The sequence below is a fragment of the Alosa sapidissima genome, chromosome 12 (genome assembly GCF_018492685.1).
Source record: "Alosa sapidissima isolate fAloSap1 chromosome 12, fAloSap1.pri, whole genome shotgun sequence".
Classification (NCBI taxonomy): Eukaryota; Metazoa; Chordata; class Actinopteri; order Clupeiformes; family Clupeidae; genus Alosa; species Alosa sapidissima.
This window is the reverse complement of record NC_055968.1, coordinates 3,813,940-3,832,145: the sequence shown is the minus strand read 5'-3', so window position 1 is coordinate 3,832,145 and position 18,206 is coordinate 3,813,940. Positions and strand designations below refer to the sequence as shown.

At 46.1% G+C, this 18,206-nt stretch overlaps 1 protein-coding gene across 11 annotated transcripts in view; it reads right to left on the bottom strand.

Annotated features, from left to right (window-relative positions):
- Positions 1–11,733: 11,733 nt before the first annotated feature.
- Positions 11,734–18,206, bottom strand: part of mast2 (microtubule associated serine/threonine kinase 2) — a 122,685-nt gene continuing 116,212 nt past the window's right edge. For all 11 annotated transcript variants that reach the window (XM_042111511.1, XM_042111512.1, XM_042111515.1 and 8 more), the window contains 2 exons: positions 17,918–18,105; positions 11,734–17,252 (listed from right to left, as the gene is read on the bottom strand). In XM_042111511.1, coding sequence (XP_041967445.1) covers positions 15,442–17,252; positions 17,918–18,105 — 1,999 coding nt within the window. In that variant the 3' untranslated portion in view covers positions 11,734–15,441. The remainder of the gene's footprint in view (positions 17,253–17,917; positions 18,106–18,206) is intronic.

Here is an 18,206-nt window from a genome sequence, read left to right as displayed (position 1 = left end):
GCAGCCACACTGATGACTTCTGACTTCCATTGACTTCATTGTATTGCAGCACACACAATACCATGGCATTGCTTACTTGGTATTGCTTACTTCAGTGGATATCTGGAGAACACAGTGCAGGCGTTTTTTGACATTAGGGCAAAACGATTGTTTTCACATTCTGTTGCTGTTGGTCATTTTTGAATGTGAAAAAAACTCCAAGGGAAACACGTTTTCTGTGTTCTTATACAATTCATATTAAAATCTAATTGTGTCTCTTTAGCACATAGAGGTCTCCAGGGTAAAGTGATATTTCCTTGACAGCAATATAGCAGTAGCCTACTGGCACACGTTTACTGGTAGGTTTGTAAAGTGCAGTGAGGTGCCTTATAAGCTAAATTAGCCTACCCTAGATGAACTTTGTTCTGACTGGATTAGGTGCTGCTCTTAACCCCAGTGGTCATCACAAGTGTGAAGCTGACACTCTTCTGTAAGCAGTAGCTGTTTAGGATATGCAGCTTACATGTCAACAGCTTAGCATGTCAGTGTCTTAGTTTACCACTTAACACATGCAAATATTTTAACCCATAGACTGTAAAAAGGTTTAACCTCAGCAGATAATCTGTCTGACAGTCAGATCTAGGAAGGTCTAAGAAAGTATACTTTCTTGGAGAACATGGACCTGCACGTCATAGGCTACAGATGATCATGGACACAGGTTTCTGTCAATAGGACAACAAGCTTGTCTGATTCCGCTTTGACTTCACTTAGCAAAAATAAGTTTATGGAAGTGTACTGTTAGTCTAAGCATATTTACTTGTACATGTAGCCATTGAGAGGCGACATTACAGATTCTCATTTCATTTAATTTTATTCAGATTCTAATATTACCCTTCCGGGAAAACTTACTGTACTGAGAAAATACTTTATGATCATGAACTAAAAATGTGCTAGAAGTATATAACTAGTATCTTCATTATTACTATTATAAACTGAAAAGTGGGCCAATTTAGTCCAAAAAAGTATTAAAATAGTACATTTACAAGTATTCTACAAGCACATTTATACTGATACACTTACTACATAAAGTAAACTTGGGAATTATACTTCAACTGCATTTAAGTTTATTTGATCAGATTAACTTTGAGTACCTTTTTCTGGTAAGTGTTATTACTACATGTAAGCACAGTATGACCACATCATGTTGTGTATTCCTCTAAATCAGAATCCCCCTCTGTCATTTAAAATCACACCGTTTGTGTAGTGTCTATACACATCTATAAACCAGCCCTAGCAGAATGTTAAAGAATGCCCAGTCAGGAAAACATTAAAGATGCATGTGTGGGGGTAATTAAAGACCAGTGTGAGAAAGATAAAAGAGAGGGGTAAGTATGGCTGAAATGTAAACTGCTTGTGGGGTGGGTGATATTGATCCATTTGGCTGCTTAATTATGGATTTTAACATCCTGGATGAGATTTCAGCTCGAAGTAGCAGACTGATGGCAGGACTGCTGATGAAATCCCAATTTGGAGCCGTGCATGGACACACACACACACACACACACACACACACACACACAAAGGCACACACCTAAAGCCCCATCCTCTTCCAAGTCCCTTACATGCTATAAATGCAAATTGTCCCACACACTCCATTAATTACCACATCTGACTGCAGTAATCGGCACACAGCGACTGCTAATGGAAACTCACTGAGCCTCCATGACCTGAATTAGCTATACTGAAAACACACATACACACACACACACACACACACACACACACACACACACACAGAAAGACAGACAGACAGACACACACACACACACACCAACGCATTAGTCTCTTTTACTCCCACTCCACAGAAGTCCACACACACACACACACACACACACTCTCTCTCTCTCTCTCTCTCTCTCTCCCAAACAAACACTTTTACTTCCTGTGTTCTTCAGCTAGATATAACATACACTTGATATAGCACTGACCAACCAAAAATGGCCTCTTTAATAACGACAAATCTGGTATGACCCAGTCACTCTGAATAATAGATGTGACTCTTTCTCTCTGGCACTGTCTTCGTCCCCAAGAATAAATATATACATATTTCAGATGAATAATTGATGTGCTTGATGGTCGTTTAAGATCCCCCCCTCCGCTCCCCTCACGGGTTCCCCCCTCTAAAATCGATGACTCAACAGAGCATCTCAGTTACACGGGAGCCGCCCAAAGCAGAGGTGGCTGCCACCGAGCGTTTCACATTGGTGTGCTGTAATGAGAACGCTCACTGATTCCATTTGATCCTGGTTGGGGTCGAGCACCCAGGCCACACTCTGGCTTGCAGAGGACCGGGCCATTTACAGTATGCTGTGGGGTGGACTTTTAACAAGAGGGAATTTCAGTCCCAGGAACTGTGCATAATCAAGGGATTATAGATCCATATGTCTCCCATAATGCTATGGCCTTCTGTTCAAGATACACAAACAGAAATGCATTTAACCCTGAAGAACCCATGGACAGTCCTTTGTCCTCACTCAAAAATGCTGGTAGCAATAGATTCTGATATTGATAGCCTTTATAAATAGGCACCAAATACTTAGTCCTGTTTTTCGAAGCCTGAGCCCAACATAGGTCTTGCCAGCCCATGTGTAACCCATGTATATTGTCATAAAGGTTTCCAGCTGGCTGCTCGTTAACAAAGTCTGGACCTATTTGCTGCCAACTTTGTTCCCCGATGGTTGTAAGAGAGGCTAAGATGCAGATTAGTGACCCTGTTTACATGTGGGTTTCAGCAAAAGCACAATGTGTGCACACAAAGCCAAATGTTTGCCAACAAGTGTCTCCACACAGTTTAGAACGACCATTTAATTCAAGACAAATTCAAACATTTCACCTGGACTGTTGTAAGTCTCCATTAAAGCATTGAATGTATACAATGGGAACCATGAAGAGAGAGCAAATTGAAGCTGTATTGTGACTGTCCAGACACAACTGCATGTGTGTGCGTGCACATATGCATGTGTGAATGTATGTGTGTTTGGTGGTCTGGGCCATAATACAGTATTTGTAATAGTAATTTTCTGCAAGTGGAGCTATGAATAAAACTGCCATTGAACTGATGTGACAAGGTGAGCATCTGCTCCTCTCGCCTTTGAGACAATGGGCGTCCAGTTCCAGAGGGAGCCGCCCGCTTGCGGCCTGTACAGTACGGCATGTTCACTTACATTAGTTAGTCACATTAGCGGGGAGCCAGCTGGGGCCTGCACCGCTTTATCCTTGAGTCAGGGACACTGAATTATCCTGTCCGCTCCCTGGAAAAAGACAACAGCTGATTAGACGTAATCTTCCCAAACCGACGTGTCCAGAGGCGAATGGTAAGACTGTCATAATGAGCTTATTGTATGGATTCCTTAACTCAGCCTTCTGTTCTCTGTTAAGGTAAGTGGATGGAGCAATGATCCATTTATTGGGAACATATAGTTCTAAAGCCCCTCTCTAGCACAGAGCGGCACTAAGGGCTGAGGACAAAGGCAGTTGGGCAGCGCGGGGGGGGGGGGGGGGGGGGTCCAGAGAAAAGAGAGAGCAAAGGGTGGAGAGCAGTGGGGGAGCGGAGGTGAAGAGAGACAGTGGCAAAAAATGAAAAGAAAAGAGAGAGAATCAGCTCTGTGGCAACGAACCACTCCACATCAAAGCTCAGCCAGCTGCTCTTCTCTTACCCAGCTGCTTCTTCTCTTCCTCCTCCTCTACCTCTCTTATGTATCTTTTAGGACGCAGAGTTGAGCATGAGAGGAGAGCATGAAATATTCTGTGTAATCTGTCTGGAAAGAGCGAAGCACTCCACCACATCTCTTGCGGAAAGACAGGAAAAAGTAAATCTGAAGAAGTCTTCACATTAAACTCATTAAACCCCCTTAGATTATTTTGGTTAGTTCTATCCCTCACAAATGTGCAATAGCTGTAATGGAAGCCATTCTGGCCCATTGAGATGATTTTCTTATTGTCTCCAGCTCAAACCAGAGGAGCCCACAGAGACAATTACAGCATTCCATGTCATTCACAAGTGCTCTTAAACAACATTTTTGCCTTTTCTCCAAATGGAAACCATTCATGTTTTAAAATATCCTTCTTGTTTCTTCCATGACGCTGCAGCCCGTGTCTGGAGCACAAACACATTCACTGCGTCTGTCCTTGGCCCCCTTTGCTCTGCCACATCAAAGCAGATGCTCACAATTCCGAGGCATTGTTGTGCAAAAACACTGGAAGAGCATTTCCATTAAGGAGTCGAAGGACAATCCTGCCCGTGCCTAGCTGTCCAGGAGCTTGCTTTCCACTGATCTCCTTACTTGTCATTACATAATGAGCTTGACACCCTTGTGCCAGAGTGGCATCTCCCCAGGACACAGAGGCCATGCTCTCTACACTGCCACCCATTGTGAATGGAGAGGCAGCCTGGAGCTTTCTCCACTCAGCAGTTGCAGTGCAGGAGTGGCTATCTTCTTGCAGGGCAGAGATATGATAGAGGCTGACTACTGTCACAGATATTCAATCAGAGCCAAGGTGCAGAGACCCAGAGAGAGCGTGCAGGGGGAGAGTCCAGCTCAGAGGGCTGGATCCATTAGGGGCTGTTCTGACATCGCGGGAGTGACAGGGTTTGCCACCGCTGCAGCGTGATGACCATAGCCTACGTCACACGTCACAGACCTCACATCTCCCACACAATTTGGATTTAGGGTGAGACTGCTGACACCAACAATAAAGTCATACATTTAAGACAATATTTGAATCTTATATTGTACTTGTATTTAATAAGATATATATACTGTACATTTACTATTCAAAACTTAACTCATATGTTGTACATATGTGTGAGTCTGTTATGATCCACAAAAACCTCTCCTCTGGACACAACACTGAGCTGTACCACTGTGGGCAGCATTCAGTTAGACTAAATAAAAAACAAATCATATCACAAACAGTTAGACTAGATAAAAAATTTAAAAAATCATATCGCACAAAAATGCACTGAATGAGGAGCCATGGCTATTTTAGGAGACTTTATTTGCACTGATTAAGCTCCCCCAAAATCATCAAATTCATCTCCGACTGACATAAAAATCATATTACTATTATACTTTTTCCTTCTAATCTCAATATTCCATCTTCTGACCTCATTTAGAATAGCCCAGGGATAGCGTCTGCACTGTGGCCTATTTTTTATGGATATTGCTACATTCAGTGCACGCACACACACGCACACACACTGCACTGCACACACACACACACACACACACACACACACACACACACACACACACACACACACTGTATTTAATTAATAATACAACTTGCTTACAGTTCTGTATTATTCTGAACATTCTCTCCATAAATACATCTCCATTGGCTCAACCAAAAAAAAAAGATTCTTTAAAACCAACTCAGGTTCCCCATATTGATGTTGTCTTTGTCCCATCATTAAGACTGAATTATTAAAGCAGAAACAACAACAAAGGCTGCCCGTGTTATTTAATTAAAGCCACAGACAGACCAATGGCGAGAGAGCGTTTAGTTCTGGATAACTCAATCAAACACTGCCCTCCCATGGCTTAATTGAGTAATTCACATTACGATTTCCCAAAGAACTAGAGGGCCTTTTTTTTGGTAATTGGATATTTATTTGATTTTTATTTTCTGAATGACGGACAATGACAAATAGGAGGGGAGTAAGACAGAGGCAGAATTATATTAGGGGGCCGCTGGTCCCTTAAACAGCGCGCGGGAGTGGCTCCCTGTGTCGCCCTGTGGCGTCTGGCGCGCAGGCGCTGGCAGATATTAGAGCGCTCATAAGTGCCATTAGATCACAGCACAGTCATATTATTAATTCATTGGGCTGAAATGATTGATTTTATTTCCAATAGTGAGTGACCAGAATGAAATAGTTAATAGAGAGAGACAGAGAGAGAAGGAGGGAGGGAAAGAGAGAGAGAGAGAGAAATGAAGACTCGAGAGATGAGGGAGAACGGCAGGACTTGCTAAGGGTCAAAACAAGATGTTTGAGAGGAATTTTAAGACATTACAAAAAGTTGCATCCATGCAGGGAAAAAAGGAATTTGATAACTGGGAGAGGAAAAAAGAGGATGTAAGAGATGAGAGAAAATGAGTTTCAGAGAGAGAGAGAGCAAAGAAAAAGAAGAAAAGGACAGAGAGAGGGAGGGAGAGAAGAAAACTTTTCCTGACTGCTGAAGTTGTGCCAGAGGCGAGACGGAGATTTTCTGAACATGGAGCCATGCTGAATTATTGATCACCCGACAGAGCCCAGCAAGCACACTCACACATAATCTCACACACAACTACACACACAGAGGCACACACACATCTCATACACAACTACACACACACACAGGCGCACACACACAACCATTACAGTTCTCCACATCAAAATTTCATGGATTTCTTTCTCATTACAGAAAGCTGGTGTTTTTTTCCAGCAGTTTTTTGCTGGCAGGTATATCATAGGGGCACAAGTGTGTGTGGTGGTGGGTTTGCAATCTGAGTGAGAATAATTAATCCAGTATAGATATTGTTGCTGCTACTGGGGTCCTTTTCTGTGTGTGTGTGTGTGTGTGTGTGTGTGTGTGTGTGTGTGTGTGTGTGTGTGTGTGTGTGTGTGTGTGTGTGGAGTGCTCAAGGTAGACTGGATTTCTCAAGGGGTGAAAGCAACACTCTCTGATTGAGCTGTCTAAGGGAGATCAAAGACGACAGCCCTCTTTCTGATCCAGCACCTGCAGAAAGATGGAGGATAGAGGGTGTGAGAGAGGGAAGCAGAGAGAGAAAGAGAGGGAGAGAGAGAGCAAGAGAGAGAGAGAGAGAGAGAGAGAGAGAGATGACCATTCCGATTACATGTTTTATACCTGTATGTTCAATGTATGTAATAATTGCTTTGGCAATACAAATGTCTAACTATTTGTCATGCCATTAAAGCACATTTGAATTGAATTGAGAGAGAGAGAGAGAGAGAGAGAGAGAGAGAGAGAGAGAGAGAGAGAAAGAGAGAGAGAGATAGAGAGAGAGAGAGAGACTGAGTTAGGTTGCTGAACAGAGAAAGCCAGTGTGCAGGAGGCATGCAGATCTGAAAGAAGGAAAAGAGAGTGAGTGAGGAAGAGCTAAACCCAAAGCCAGAGGGTGTGGCATGATGGAGGGATGAGGAAGACAGACAAAGGGAGACCCCAGCAGGGAGGGGAAAAGGACCAGCAGCCGGAGGAAGTCCATCACAGAGAGCGGCAACAGAAGGCATCTGGATACATATGTATGAGGGATTGTATGATTGTAGGCAGCAGCGAGGAGAGCAGCAGGGGACTCTGTGTGTGTGTGTGTGTGTGTGTACGTGGGCCGTCACCCTTCCACAGGGCGGCTGCACTCGCTTCGTCAGGACAGGATCTTTTATCTCGGCTGACGTCCCAATCCATCAGTCAGACGCTGATGGAGACCCCATGAGGCTGGGCGCCCACCACGGCCCACCCCCCAGTCCAGGCAACACCATGCCCACCCAGCCCCACCTCAAAACCTCCATCTGTCATAGTTAACCCTTCCCAGCCTCACTCATCGAGCCTCCAACACAGGACAGGTGTGAGACTCTCCCAAATATCCACATCCTGACCGCTCATCGCAGATACTTACAAGTGTGGAGCCAGAATTACACAATATACAGGGTTGGGTAGTAACGGATTACATGTAATCTGGATTACGTAATCAGATTACAAAAATCAAGTAACTATAAAAAAAATTGTGTAATCAGATTACAGTTACATTGTTGGGGATTACCTGATTACATTTTATCATGCAAACAATGCAACTTTTTTTATGATAGCCTAGCTATCTTTTAATTTGACAAGACGTGCACTTTTTAGACTTTTTAAAGATATAGTTAAGAACAAAATTATTCATACCCCTGGCAAATATTGATTTTCTCTTGACCAATATGTTTGTTCTTACTTCAAATTACACTTGCACATGCCAAAAGGTTGCAAGACAATGTGGTAAAAACATGGAATAAAAAAAAGTGTTTTTATCTTTTTTTAACATTTTTATGAAAAATTGCATGTACAAAATTATTCATAGAGAAGAAATAATAAAGGTCTGCACACTGATTGAAGCTCCAAAACGTGGATTTATTTGCACAAAAATAAATGTGCAATGTGCCTTTATTATTTCTTTTCAGTTACTTTTTTTGGTCCAGCACCTGCACTCCTGTGATGTGTGAGCGCACCCCTTCGTTTCCTAAAATTATTCATACCCTTTTTAAACAATCACTGGAAACATCTTTATTTACCACCACAGCTCTCAAAATGGTTCATAATACCCACCAAGCCTCTTCATGTCTCCACAATGATTGTAGACTGCACCTTTTTAGCAGCAATCTGGGTTTTGAGGCAGGAACGATTATTTGCCATCACTTTGGCCTTGTGCTCACTTTTTTGACGGATTGAAGTCCGCTCTGAAATGTTGATGTTATTCTCTGTTAATCATTTCTTGTTTAGCTGTATGTTTTGGATCATTGTGTGGTTTAATGTTCAAATGCTGCCTTTTGGGGCAGCCATGGCCTACTGGTTAGGGCTTCGGCCTTTGGGCTTGCCGGTTCGACTTCACTAATTCACAGATTGGGATAAATGCAGAGACCAAATGTCCCTCACGGGATGAAGATATACTTACTTACGAACTTACATACTATTGGGGCAGGTCTCTCGGCACACTGCCTGATCTTTTCCTCCTAATCTTAATGTAGCCTCTTGTTTTAGTGTTACTGTTTACTTTGAGAAAGTCACCAGGTCCCCCTGGTTGAAAAACATCCCAAAATAATCATTTTCTCACCCCACAATTGAAATGGACATGGTGTCATTTGGGTTTAATGCTTCCCTTTTTTATGCCAATCTCAGGCCATGTCCCTGGGTCAAAAATCCAGCGAAAGCTAAATTCTTTGTCCAGGTGTGCCCTTATAAAGGTTAAGCTGAGTTGTGCATGTTTGGAGAAGAGTGGAGAAAAATAGAATGAGAATTCTTTCATCAATTCTGTGGTGGTGTCTTTTACTTAATGGGCATATTTATTGAAGTAATCTAAAAATAATCCTAAAGTAATCAGATTACGTTACATGTTTTTGGTAATCCAACTGATTACGTGACTGATTACAAAAATGACCATGTAATTTGTAGTCAGTAATGGATTACATTTCAAAGTAATCTGACCCAACCCTGACAATATATGACGTTGTTATGAATCTTACCAGTTCATACTAATACAAATGAAAGCAGGGAAATAGAAGCATTCCATATGATGTACCATATTGCATGGCTTTGGAACCTGTATGGTGTAGCTGAAGGCCTGTAATGGTGCATGTGGTTTGTAGAGAAGTGGGGAGGGCTGATGGTGTGGGGTGAGGGTCTCAGTAGGCTTAGTGATTTACATGCGCTGTGACATGTTCACCGTCCATGTGTGAGCAAACGGACAAAAAAACTAAACTCTGCAACTCTTCCTGTCACTAACTCACCCAGCTACACCCCCCAAACCCACGCACGCGCCTCATCCACCGTCGTCCCCATCGCCCCCCCTCCCTTCCACGCACGATTAGTCTCCCCGGTGCCATGAGGCTTCCGCGCTGCATTCTGGCCATGTGGAAACAAAGTGGCCATCTATCACAGGGAATAAGCTTCATTAAGCGCCTGGCACCTGGCGCCGGGAGAGCGCAATTAGTGGAGCGGCGGCGGCAGCAGCTTGACGTCCCTCTCCGCCGTCCACCGCTTGTTGGGATGCCGCATTAATGGCTAATTTCAGCCATGATGGGCCTGACAAATCTGCGGTGGGGGAGCCGTAGCGCGTCCAGGAAGAGATGAGGCTCTCCCCCTGAGGACGCCCAAGTGTCTGGTCGAGGCATCAACGAGCACTTAATCCACGGGACCTGGGAGTGCTGCCAGAACAGGTGCCTTATGGGTAGGCCTCCAGACAGCAACAAGCAGTCAGACTGAAACTGGAGTTAAAATTCTCTTTCTCTCTCCCACACACACACACACACTCTCACTCTCTCGATTGCCTCTCCATCTTGGGGGAGAAAACGGCCAGAGAGTGAAGTGCGGAGCGGGAGGAAATTCTGTTAAAAGAGAACTTATCGACCGCTGGGGTCTGCTCTCCTCCCTCCCTCCCGCCACCTTCCTCTCTCACTTCCCACAGCCCCAAACCCATTTGCCCTCATCCTCCCTTCCTACTGGCTGTCAGTTGTCAGGGATCTTGTTTTCTGCCCTCTCTCTCTCTCTCTCTCTCTCTCTCCTTCCCTCGCCTGCTTTCGTGCTGCAGGAACGGAATGAATTTGCCCGGTCATGTAGAGCGGAGCCAGGCAACGCCATGGCCAGCAATCCATCACCACACTGCATCGCTGTCACTGCTGTCGGTAGGTAGGGGGTGTGGTAGTAGGAATGTGTGTGTGTGTGTGTGTGTGGGGGGGGGGGGGTTGTTGGATATGAGCACCCCAAGCCTTCCCCTGCTTCTCCAGTGGGGACAGAGAAAGCAGGGGGCCTTCATGCTAGACACACACTCATGCACGCTCCACCTGACAAGCACTCCTGCCAAGATGGATGGTGGAGGAAAGAAAATGTGTGAAGGGGAAAAGAGTGTGAAACAGAGGGGAAGAGAGAGAGAAAGAGAGAGTGACAAAGAAATGGACAGGAAAATGGAGCCAAGGGTATTGTGAGAGGAGACCAATTATCAAACGCGTGAGGAGTGTATCAGAGGAAGCTGCTTGATCTTTTGACTAGCAGCACAGTGCTGTTCTGTGGCACCTGCAGGTCCACCCCACAGGACAGCACTTCTCCTCTGTCTGACCCACGAGGCCAGTCTCTGTAGCATAGCAACTCAAGTCTTCTAATAGTGCACTGCACCGATACGTTGCTGATAGCTCAGTGGTCTGGACCCAAACACCAGAGATGGATAGTGTTTTTCCCTCCTCTTCACAACGATACCCTAGTCACAATAACTAGATCATATGAAACGGAAACTGTTAGATTATTCTCTCTGATTGCAGAATGGTTAAGGAGAAAACATTTGAGAACTACCAGGCCTCTCACTAGCTCTACAGAGGTGGCCAAATCTGTCAACAGAATGACTCAGATTTTGAGTCTAAACTCATATTGGTTACATTAAGACTGTATCACACGTTTCAACATATTACTAATGAGGTGATGAAAGCCTGGTGACCCTTACTACAACGGCACACCCCAATGTTATTGCGTGTGTGAGACTACTCTCCTCTGAACTGCCCTACAACTGTGGTTTGGGTGCTTAGAGGTAAACATGACACTCCCACATGCTCAGGACAAGCAGACAGAAGGAAAATCAGAAGACAAACATATTATACTTGCATATTTAGGGTCCACTTTCCTAAGTATAACCCATAAATTAAGTATACTATCGGTGACTTCCATAGTTCAGGCACTGTGAGCAGACAATGAGCAAAGAAAAGATCAAACAGATGTGACTGGCAGCTGGTTTGAGTGTGCTGCATGTGAAAGTGGCCTCATAGTAGTGAAAGCTCACTTGCTGTGATGACTACAGCAGGGTCGCTAGAGCAGGAGAGAATACTCACACTTGGTACACAATGATGATCATACACTACTGTCAGAGTGGAACACTTGTGTGAAGATTTGGTCTTTTTCAAATTTCACTCAGAGCTTATCTTGCTCCGTTTTAAATTAAAACAGCAGGCACATAACAAAATACTTTTTACATAAAAACTTTATTACTTCTAAAGGGAAAATGACAACAAACATGCTTATACCACAATAGAAAATGAAAAGATATTGCACTGGTTACTCTAGCATTATATCCTCTTCCCCCAAACTCATGTCCATCATACATACTACATACTCTACTGCCACCCTTCCCTTAATACCATGATGATAAGCACAGGCTACTGTACACAGTGCGGATCAGGCATCCTGTTTAAACACCAGAGGAATGTCTCTTACACTCAGCCCACAAGTGTCAGTTCGCTCCGTACCAGCCATCAGCTGTGTGGCAAAGGCCAACGCCCCAACACTGGCTCAGTAATCTGCTGTGGCCACAAGAAAGCACACAGAAAGGAGAACACACACACACCTCTTTATCTGAACTGATGGGAGTGCAATACTAATGTGTCTGTGTGAGTTGTGGGTGTGCGAGAAATGTGGGCGACAAAGACTAAAGTACATCACGTTCAATAGGGAGGAGGAATTTAGAGACACTGATTCAGAATCCTAGTATCCTAATCAAAATATTTCCAGTCAATGAGTGTGGTTCATTGTGTGTTTTGTGTGCCTAGGATCTGAGTTTGTGTTTAGTGGCTGTTTGAGGATTGACAGCTGTGTAGTCAACAGGGCAGTGGCTGTAGATTAATGAGGAGTTGGGGGCAGGGGTTACTGACACACCAGCCCTCTCTAGAACTGATGGCAGTTACACATGGGAGTGTGTGTGTCCATCACATGAAAAATCACATTTCAATTTCAGACAGAAATGTGTGGCTGAAGGCTGCAGACAGCCACTGATTAGAAAGAGATAGAGAGAGGCAAACGTGCCATAGACCGACTTCCAGAGGAACAACATACTCTAATGACATACACTGCGCTACAATTTGTAAACATATACATTCTTGCTCCACATAGAATTTTTCTTGAAGATCCACTATAGTTTTACTCTTCTCCTGGCAGAGAACTGAATGACCACAGTACCACACATGGAATGATTCTTACATATTTTGTTTGGGAATTATCTGTTCACCCTGCCACTCTCAAAATAACAATTATCCATCACACCGTGAAGTTCTTCTCAAAACAGCACAAGATCATCTACTGTGCATTTTCAAAAAAAAAAAATCTAATGGAGGCTCTGTAACAGGCTTAACGCAAATTACATTATATACCAACAACCCATAACATATAATTTCATACATTCTTAAAATTCTTAGCCTCATCATAAGGGTTGGAGTAGCAATGGCATTTTTTGTCAGGGAGCCTGAAGAGTTCTACAGACTGAAGGAATCTGAGACAACCAAAGAAGGGAGACATGTTGATCACAGAACCTTTTTCTTTTGCATCACCAACTTTAACTTCATCGGTCAGGGAGGGTTTGAGCATCGCTGTTAACCTTCACTCAGTGCCCTGCTCTTTTCTTATGTAAGATTCATCAGACATTATGGACTCGTATGCAGAAGGTCTTTATCTGCTGCACATACAGACCCATATGAAGTTCATGCTACCCATGGACACAACTCAGTAAAAGCACTCTGGCTGCTAACATATGTGGCTTAGATAGGCTTAAACACTACGGCCAGGTCAAGAGTGAGCAGCCATGGACATTGGCACTGCAATGTGGCTCAAGTTAGTGGCTTTTCTGAGGTAAAGATATGTAAACACAATGCACACGCCTGCACCCAGACTGTAGCCACATGACCTTGCAAGCTGAACAGTGACTGGGTGGAGGACACTGCTAAAGCAAGTGTCCTAATGGTGGCAGTCAGACAACGATGAGAAAGGGGGAGAGTCTGGCTGTGTCATTTTAAAACAAGTTTAAAACAACATACAATAACACATAACGGGATATACCACAGAATTAGAACGGGGAACCATTAAGGGTTCAAAAGGTATAACTGAGGTGCACGACACCCCAAGAGGTCTAGGGATTGGTCAACACCTCAGAGGGATAGGGTCTGATTGGCCAATTTATTGTTTTCCTTGAAAAGGAGAAAAGAATACACACACACACAAACCAAAAAGTTAAAAAAAAGGGGGGTTGCTTTTTTTGTGCAAAGCTGCCCTCCGGCCCAGCACTTCACAAAGGGCAGGATTAGACAGCACAGGTGCAATACATACACAGAGGCTAACCTAGTTTACAGACACACACTCTCAATACTGCAGCGTATAAAACACAGAAAAGATTTGTACATATTCATTTATATATATATATACACACAATCACCCCAATCACCTATGTACACACACAACACATTCACACAGAGCATATAGTCAGGTAACCTTATCAGATAAGAGGCAACACAGATACAGTGAAAACACAGCAAATTGGTCCAGAGCTAAAAACATTGGGCTGATTTCGTTGCAAACAAAAGCAAACAAAGTGAACACAGGGGACAGAAGGGGCTAGAAATTAAGCTAGTGGTCTACTGGAGCGCCTCTCAGACACGAGTCACAACCATGGCCCTAAAGCCTCATGAGGTGTGTGTTATTTCCTTCCAGTTTTCACCCACGAGTGTTACGATTAAGAAGCCTGAGGGTTGAGATGTCGGTCTAGTCTGGTCACTTAATAGGTTTCAGAGGTGAGCAGCTGAAGAGTGATTTGGAAAATTGGACTTTAAACACACACTCATTCTTACACGGAGTGTGATTAACTGTTTCCTTTATACAGATGATGATGCTCCTCTTACAACTAGACTAAGTATACTAAAATAAGAGAGTTTAGTTTCATTAGACTACTAACTACATCAGTTTACAAATATGCTCAGCAGGCCTATTCACATGTTAACATATGATGGTGCTATAGTGATTTTTCTATGCACAAACTTCACAACAAAATCTCATGTGCAACACTGGCAAATTCGATTGATAAACTTAATCACACAGACACACACACAAAGAGGTATTATTTTTTTTATCATGCTGAGATACTGCTAATCTATCCTAGGACGTTACCAGTAAACATTCATATTGGCTTACAGACACTAAACTGATAAAACGAGAAGTGTTTTGAGAAGAGAATGGATGACTGAACCACAAAGTGCAGGTGAAGCACAGCAGGCAAGCTTATGAACGAGGAGCCTTCAACTCACAGACTCTATGGTCACAGTACGTGAACAAAGGATGCTGGGATATGCATTTGTTTGCCAAGTAGCTGATGCAGATGGTGCTTATGTGATGTGTTTGTACAAATTGCTAAGCATACGCTACTTTATTGCTGAGATACATCCTTTAACCCCCTATAGAAATCACAGGTAGGTTGACATGCAGATGAACAGCAATGATCATATTTTCTTTAAGGCACAACCAGATCTGTTAGGGTAAAAACATGGCCTCAGATTGTGTCCCTATAGTTCAAGTGTATATGTGAGAGTGTGTATATATCTATGTGTGAATATTTTACAACATTCAGCTTATTTCTAGCCCCATTGTTTTGTAGAGAAAAGACAAACGATCCCAAATATCAAATTAAAAACAAGAAGCATGTGTGGAGAGTAGGGTCTGACACAGAATGGTTCATTCACACTGGATATACGCAACACTGGACAAGGAATGGAGCAGTTATGTTTGTATCATTTTTTATATATCCTTATTTACTGTTCAGATTAGTGTATGGTAAAAGTCTGTAATGTTGGGTTCCAACATGCACTTGTGAGTCAAAAGTCCTTGACAGTCTAGTGGAGGGGAGGGGAGGGGACTGCTATGTCTTCTTGTTGGCTTTGTCTTGTGGCGTGGTGCTGCCTTTGGCCTCAGGCCTGGACCTCAGAGAGGGGGCGCTGTGCGTCGGCCCTGACCCCGACCTGTCCTGACGCTCCTCTCCAGGGGCACTGCTGTCCCTCGGGGCAGAGGGCCTGGAGGAAGGCGCTCTGTTGGGCGAGCCGGAGAGTGCGGGGGCCGTCAGGGAGGAGGTGGAGCCGGCTGCTGCCATCGGTGCTGAATCCTGGCGCTCCAGTTTTGGATCTTTGCTCTTTGGGTCGGACGAGGCGCTTTCCTTGGACCCAGGCATGCTCAGCTTGACCGGGCCCAGCACGCTCTTCGCCACGGTGGCTAGCTGAGATACCATTCTGTCCACTCCGCATTCGGACACGGCGGACGACGCCACGGAGGCGGCGGCGGCAGCGACGCTCATGGCCTGCCTGCGGTTGTCCGCCTCCTTCATCTCCTTGGTGATCCCTCCTGAGGGCGAGGGTGTCTGGGACTCCCTGGGGGTGCTCGGCGGTGTGGAGGGGGTCTTGGGCTCTGGCGCCCGCCGCAGGGTGGGGCTGGATCTGGGCCGCGGGTCTGCTGGCCTCAGGAAGGGATCTCTGGTGAGGGAGATGAACGCGGAGCCGGGCGTGGAGAAGCTACTGGGTGGGGGGGCGCTCTGCTGTGGGGTGGAGGGAGCGGAGGTGGGCACCATCCTCCCAGCAACCTCTGCTTTGGACGAGCTGTTGACTGAGCCTGGAGCAGGAGATGCAGACGGAGCAGCCTTGGGGTCGGACGCTACTGGCTTTCCCACTGGCGCAGCCTGGCCTTGTCCAGGCGCTGGGCCTGCTCGGAGCTTTGGGGTACCGGACTGCGTGATGCCCAGAGTTGGGGGCACAGAGGGGCCGGGGCCCAGTCTGAGGGCCGAGGAGGTAGAGGACGCCGCTGTGACCGTAGTGGGGCGCAGCAGGCAGGTGCTGGGGGTGACGTAGGTCTGCCCCCGGCCCTCCTGGCTGTCCTCCGACCCCTCGTCCGTCTCGTCCTCGGACGAATCCACTTCGTGGATGGCGTCCTGCTTCTGGAGCGACTCTCGACGTTCGGCTCGGTCCTGTCGGATGGCGGACAGCTTGTCCTTCAGCTTGCTCTTACCGGGCGCCAGCCCCAGGGGCCCAGCGCCCTCGGTCACCTCCTGGCGGCCCAGCTTACGGGTCGAGTGCTTCTGCAGGCTGCCCTTCTCGGCCGGCGCGGCGCGGCCCCCGAGCAGCAGGCTGCCCACGCCGGCCGACTCCTGCAGGCTGGGCTCCCGCTGCAGCAGCTCCTTCTTGAACTCCGAGTGGCTGATGTCCAGGCTGTGCTTGCGCACGCCCGACGTCCCGCACGAGGTGGAGGGGGCAGAGACGGCGGGGGAGGAGGAGGAGAGGGACGTGACCAGGGAGGAGGACGAGAGGGAGGCCGCCAGCTTCTCGGCAGACTGCACCCGCTTGAGGAGGGGCGAGCGCGGGGGGTCGGCGCTCTTGGGCCGGGCGATGTGGCGCATGAGCGGGGGCGAGGAGTGCAGCTTGACGGGGAAGGACTGGCCCAGGTGGGGGTGGCCGGACAGGGGAGAGGGCGAGCGCTGGGGGGAGGTGCTCTGGGGGGTGGGGGAGGGCGTGCGGGCCAGCGGCGACAGGGGGATGTTCCCGGCGGACTTGCGGCGAGGCGAGCGGTACTGGCGCTGGAGCTTGGGGGCCAAGCCGTGCAGGGAGCTGGGCCGGATCTGGCCCGAGCTGGCGGGGGAGTTTGGCACGCTGGAGCTGGGGGAGCTGCTCTGAGATGAGTTCCCTCCCACTGAAACACACAGGGCAGAGTGTGCTTAACACAGGCACACTATACACACACACACACACACACACACACACACACACACACACACACACACACACACACACACACAACACCCACACAACACCCACACACAACACCCACACAACACCCACACAAACACACACAGAACACCCACACAAACAAACACAGAACACCCACACAAACAACACACACACAACACCGACACAAACACACACACAACACCGACACAAACACACACAGCTGCTTTCTTCATGATGGCACAATCAAGAGCAATATGTGTTCCTAAGAGTTTCCATTTAATGAGCTATCTGCTGAATGGGCACTGAGTTCAATACCCACAGAACAGACATACCAATAGAATGTAGAACTTTACAATGCTGTTAGTTGCTTTCAATAATGCTGCCTGCTAAAGGACTAAATGTAGATGGGAATATAATTACAGACTATAATAAGTGTTTTGGTGACTACTGATATTTGACTCTGCTGTTGTTTTGATCACTACCAACTGGCTGTGTATTGCTCCTTCCAGCGTCCATGGGCAGACAGTGCTATTTCTGAATAGGCTGTTTGTTTTGTTTTGATCACACTGTCATTGTGTTCCTCTATCCAGCGCCCATGGAAGCAGGTGATGTAAACGGTTGTCTCACCTGAGTGGGAGGAGTCCGGTGTGGAGCGGTAGCCCTGTGTTGGGGAGCGGGGTGAGAGGTTGTGTGTGGGGGAGCCTGGCACACTCTCTCCAGAGGACACCGAGCGGTTCAGAGAGGACAGGCTGCGGCTGGTGTGCAGCAGAGACGCCTGCTTGGTGATCTTACGGAACAGAGAGTTCCTCTTCTTACTGTCAATCACAACAGCAACACAATTACAATAGAAATAACCTGTGATACAATAAGAGGTTACGCTACATTGCTACATTGTCTACATGTCCGATGGGTCTAA